The 5,163-nt window shown below is 58.9% G+C and overlaps 1 protein-coding gene across 1 annotated transcript in view; it reads right to left on the bottom strand.

Annotated features, from left to right (window-relative positions):
- Positions 1 to 1,971: 1,971 nt before the first annotated feature.
- Positions 1,972 to 5,163, bottom strand: part of LOC104406602 (glucagon receptor-like) — a 3,920-nt gene continuing 728 nt past the window's right edge. Inside the window, exons 3-12 of the mRNA XM_010015644.1 lie at positions 4,659 to 4,780; positions 4,480 to 4,586; positions 4,241 to 4,397; positions 3,832 to 3,991; positions 3,582 to 3,642; positions 3,347 to 3,416; positions 2,823 to 2,911; positions 2,497 to 2,625; positions 2,181 to 2,222; positions 1,972 to 2,042 (exon numbers count right to left, since the gene is read on the bottom strand). Of these exons, the coding sequence (XP_010013946.1) occupies positions 2,039 to 2,042; positions 2,181 to 2,222; positions 2,497 to 2,625; positions 2,823 to 2,911; positions 3,347 to 3,416; positions 3,582 to 3,642; positions 3,832 to 3,991; positions 4,241 to 4,397; positions 4,480 to 4,586; positions 4,659 to 4,780 (941 nt within the window). The 3' untranslated portion in view covers positions 1,972 to 2,038. The remainder of the gene's footprint in view (positions 2,043 to 2,180; positions 2,223 to 2,496; positions 2,626 to 2,822; positions 2,912 to 3,346; positions 3,417 to 3,581; positions 3,643 to 3,831; positions 3,992 to 4,240; positions 4,398 to 4,479; positions 4,587 to 4,658; positions 4,781 to 5,163) is intronic.

Below are 5,163 nucleotides of genomic sequence, written 5' to 3'. Positions count from 1 at the left end.
CCCTCCAGCGTATCAACCGAGCCACCCAGCTCACATTACTGTCTCCTTCTGGTCAAAACTAAAGCTTTTGGTGTATTTCAACATAAATGGGGTTTCTTAGAGGTGGTGTGTCCTACAGCATCCCACCAGCTGGCTGGTGTGCAGCCAGAGCTTTCCCTTCTTGTGCCAAGATTCAAAGTCCTCTGTGTTGAGAACTGTTTCTTCTTGGCTCCACCTTGCACAGCATTTCAGGGAGTACGTGGAAGCATAGGACAGTGAGGGAGGCTGGTTGGGTTGAGCCAGGCTCTCTGGGGACCTGTTCAATGCCTTGTACCTGAGAGGGTGTGTGCTGAAGCACAAATCTGTGCCCTTGCACATATGGCTGCATTCGCTTCTGTGTTTCCCTCCCTCAGAGATGACAGAAGCAACGTGCTCTGCTTGCTGAAAAATAAACATTTATTTACATTTCGGAAGAGAGTTAATGTGTAAAATGGGCTCATGAGGTTACAAGGAGCCAGGAAAACCCCTGCATGCCTCTCTAGCCTCAGGCTCAGCTGAGCCTGGCACAGATTCTTTCCTTCCTGGGCTCAAGGCCACCTTTCTTGAAATGCTGCATCTGCAAAAGGCTCTGTCCCAGCCTGAGAACAGAGGGGACTGGAGATATCGAGCCCCCTGTATCCATGTAGTGAAGAGCAAGAGCTGTTTCCTCTCTCCCAGAGCAGCTTTTTCCCAAGGTAAAGCATCATGCGGTACAACAACAGACTCAGCAGCACGTCTATGCTGCTACTGAAGGTAAGAGCAAGGGGGTCAGGGGATGGCATGTGAGCTGCTCTCTGCTCCTATGGGAGCAGAGCACCAGTGTCAGGAAGGGAGCTGTAAGCCACATACATGCAGTACTGCTCCATGCTTCACTTGCAAAGGCAGAGGTGTAGGTGCTCCTGGGTGCCCAGGAGGTGGCAGTTGCAGCTTTGGCACCCTACTGGGAAGCAAACATCCCAAATGCCAGCTGTTGCACATCTGGACTCAGACACACCAGCCTTTTGCCAGCAAAAGAGTCCCTGAGCCAAGTGTGGCTCCTGCCTGGGGCTTCCCAGCTCTCCCTGCTGCAGAGTTGGTGCTGGGCTGGGTGCTGGATCCTTCACACTCCTGTGTGATGCTCCCCTGCCACCAAGGGAGCAGCAGCACTGCCCTTCACGTGCAGGGTGAATGCAGTCCAAGTGCTCAGGCACTGCAGGAAGCTACACGAGTGCTGCTGCTGTGGCTCTGTTCACTGTGAAGGATCTTAGGGGATCTGCTGCAGGAGCAGCTCCAAGGAAGGACCCCCGAGGTGCAGATCTGTGCTGCTGGAGAGCTGATGCAATTATCTGTACCAGCAGTGAGCAGGGTGAGAAGGTGCAGCAGCAGCACCTCCCTATGGAGAATGGTGCGGGATGGCTCTGGGATGGACATCTGAGAGCTTTCGGCATGATGGTGAGATGGTCTTTAGGGCAAGGAGAGCAGGAAGGGGATGCCCTGGATGGGAGCAATGCTGACACAGCCCAGAGCGCAGCAGGAGGTGTTGGTTCACCAGACAAGGGGTGCAGATCTGTGTCAGCAGTGCCGGGCTGAGCAGCATCTCCCATTCCCTGCTGTTTGTCCTCTGCTGATGGACAGGCTCCTCTCCAGCAGCCACCATCCTCTTCTAGAGGTGCCCAGGTTGTTGTGGATGGAAGGGGGTTTCATGAACACATCCGGTGTGTGCCAGTAGAGGTAACTGATGGTAGAAAGGAGCAGCATCCCCCAGTGAGGCTCGTCGGAGGGGGCAAGAGCCAAAGGCCTCTGCCTCCCCTTGGACTGCAGCAGGGGCACATCCCCACAGCAGCTCCAGTGCTCTCACGTGTGGCACAGTGGGGATGCTGGTCCCAGCATGGACATCCCAGGAGTGCTCCCCTCCAGCCGGGTCCCCACACCCACCACAGCCCCTGTCCCTGGTTGTGGGGCCGGTTGCCACATCACTGGGCGCAGCAGAGCACCGGGTGGTCGAGCTTCCAGAGCTGCCACTTCTTCTTCATCTCTGACTTCACCTGCCACAGACAGGAGAAAGCGGGGGCTTTGCCCTGGCTGTGCCCTCCTGCAGCATGAGCAGCAAGGGCTGGTGCAGCAAAGACTGGCTGAGGCAGGGCTGAGCCGTGCTCTGGGCAGGGGCAGCAGTGGGTACGTACCTCCTTGTTGGCAAAACAGTAGAGCACAGCCACAAGGAAGCCCTGGAGGGAGGGTAGGGAAGGAGAGTGAGTGTCATTGGGGCTGAGATGGGCCCAGTCTCCCCAGGCCTCTCTTGGGCACTTTTGAGGCCGAGGTCCCCCTGCCACCACAGGCTTGGAGAGCACAGGAGGCACCATCATGCACTCAGCAACAGGGCTAGAGGTCCCCATCCCTGAGGCTGGAGCACTGTGGGGTGGGGATAATGTGCTGGAAGAGGGACCCCCCCAATTCTTGCTCCACGGTATACCCACAGCAGAGCAAAGGCTCCCACCTCACCTGGAAGGAGTTGAGTAGAACACCTTGATGTAGCGCAGGATGCCTGTGGTTTGCTCGTCAGTGGCGAAGATGAAGACAACCTCATGGATCCCAAAGAGGGGGATGAGGGTGAGTGTGGCTTTGGCCAGCCTGAAAGAGAATAAGGGGACGCCTCCAGCAGTGAGTACTGAAGTGCTGGGACACAAATACAGTCAGGGATGAGTTCTTTGGTGATCTCAGGGTGGTTGTTTCACAATATGCAGGATGGAGGTGCAGGGTAGGGGTGGATGGAGAGGTGGAGGTGATGTAGACCCAGGACAGGAGGAACCTTGACCCTGTCAGCTCACCGCAGCTTGTAGTCTGCGTAGCCCTTCTGGTTGGCCCGGAGCTTGGCCAGGATCACCTTGAGGATCCGCATGAAGATCAGCAGGTTGATCTGCAGAAGGAGACAGTGGAGGGTCCCACACAGCCCCACACCCTGCACAACCCGGCACCCTGCACAGCCCAGCACCCTGCACAACCTGACACCCTGCAGAGCAGGGCGCTTTGCCCCTCACAGCCCACCCTGACAACAATAAACACCCATGGGTGCTGTGGGAGATGACACCCTCCCATACTGTCGAGGCTGCTGCAGCCCATCAGCACTGGGTCTCCACAGCTTCCTCCCCTCCCACCACCCCAAAATCCTGGCTGGAAAGCAGTGGGGGCCACCTCCAGCCCCATTCTGTGGGGCTTAGCACAGCCACCCCTTCATGGAGCCCCAGGACTCATGCGTTAGCAAGCTGGTGCACAAAACAACCCATGTGTGTTTAGCACAATGCCTTGGAGAGCTGCTGCTCTCGGGAAAGCCGTGGGGCTGTGGTGTTCCTACCAGGGAGGCGAGCAGGATGGGGATGCGGATGATCCACCAGTAAGCCATGTTCTCATTCAGCGCCCAGCACCTGTGCAGGGGCACAGGGAGAGCAGCACTAGCACACCATGTACGGGGGCAGGATGAGGCCAAGAGCGTGCCCAGCATGGTGGGTCAGGGACCCACAGCAGCCTCTATCCTACTGCCCATCTTGGGCTGAGCACCCCAACAGGACCTCCCATCCCTCCCCACTCACTCCGCATTCTCCTTCAGATACTTGGCGGCCACCCAGGGCACGACAAACACCACGGGGGTCCCTGCAAGTCACACAGCAAACCCTGTAAAACCAAGCACCCGCCTGAGCTCAGAGACCGGCCCCGAGGCAGGGGGCACTGTGGGGACACCCAGGGCCAGCAAAGCCTCCTCCCCGCACCCTCTCAGCACCACAGCCCCCACTGACCCCAGATCCTGTCCCCAGCCCCACTGCACGCCCGGGTGGCTCCTACCCCAGCCCAGGTAGAGGTAGAGCCTGTAGTAATTCTTCTCAGAGAAGACAGCCCCGATGAGCAGCTTGTAGAGGTAAACGGCTTCCACCAGGAACCAGTAGTGGTTGGCCAGGATGCAATACTGCATCAGCACCTGCGCAGCCCGGCAGCCCAGCGCTGCCTGTGAGGGGAGACCCACCATAGGGCACTCAAAAGCTCATCCACGGGGCACAGGCACCCCAAGAGCTCACCCAAAGGGTCTTAGCGTTGCACAACCACCCCAAGAGCTCACCCATCAGGGGCATGGGCACCCCATGAGCTCACGCACCAGATTCCTGTGGCTGCATGAGCACCAGCACACGCTGCACCCCCCTCCCTGGGGCAATCCCAGCCCAGCCCCACGCAGGGACCCCCGTGGGGCAGCACTCACCTCATGGCTCAGCAGAGCCTCCCAGTCAGCCACCCGCACCAGCTCCATGCCCCAGCGCCTCTCCAGCAGCGCGTCCTTCACCATCACTGAGGTCGCTCGCAGCCCGAAGGAGGCAAAGAGGTTGGCGTGGATGTAGTTTCTGGTGCAGCGGAGCTTCCTGCGACAGTGAGAGTGTGGGGGGCACCCCCCCACTGGCTGGGGAGGACAAGGGGCAGGACCGTGTCCCCTGCCTCTCCTACCTGAATACGGTGAGGACGAGCAGGGCAGAGACAAGGGTGAGGAGCGACAGCGAGTACCCCACGGTGTAGAGCACCCTGAAGCTCACCATCAGCCTGCGGGCACCCTCCTGCAGGCCAGCACCATGTTGGTGAGCCAGGGCCAGCAGCACCGTGCTGCATGGCCAGGGCAAGGCACCCACCTCCTCCACGGTGGCCTCCGTCTCCTCCTCGCACTGTGAGTAGTCACGCCAGGGCTGGCTGCCATTCACCGTCACCCACTGCCCGTCAGCACCGCACCTGCGGCTCACCAGCCCATGCTTCACTGCAGACACCAACACCAGGTTCCCCTTGAGTTCCCCAAAACCCCACTCCTGGCACAGTGGGTCAGGCTCTGCTCAGCCCCAAAGACCCTCTTCCAGGGCAGATATGGCTCTGTTCATGCCCCACACATCCCCTCACACCCAGCTCTGCTGTGGGCCTCTTTTCCCCCAGCAGTGGACAGGAGGGAAATCCGCAAGAGCATCTTCCCACCTCCCAGCATGGCTCAGCCCTGGCTCCAGCTCCAGGCTGGCAGAAGGTCATAGAATCATAGCATCAACTTGGTTGGAAAAGACCTTTAAGATCATCAAGTCCAACCGTTCCCCAGCACTGCCAAGGCCACCACTAAACCATGTCACTGAGGGCCTCATCTACATGGTTAGTGAA

Source organism: Nestor notabilis, unplaced genomic scaffold (genome assembly GCF_000696875.1).
Source record: "Nestor notabilis isolate BGI_N333 unplaced genomic scaffold, ASM69687v1 scaffold23425, whole genome shotgun sequence".
NCBI classification, from domain to species: Eukaryota; Metazoa; Chordata; class Aves; order Psittaciformes; family Psittacidae; genus Nestor; species Nestor notabilis.
Note: the sequence above shows the minus strand (reverse complement) of the source record. Positions and strands in the feature narration are given on the sequence as shown.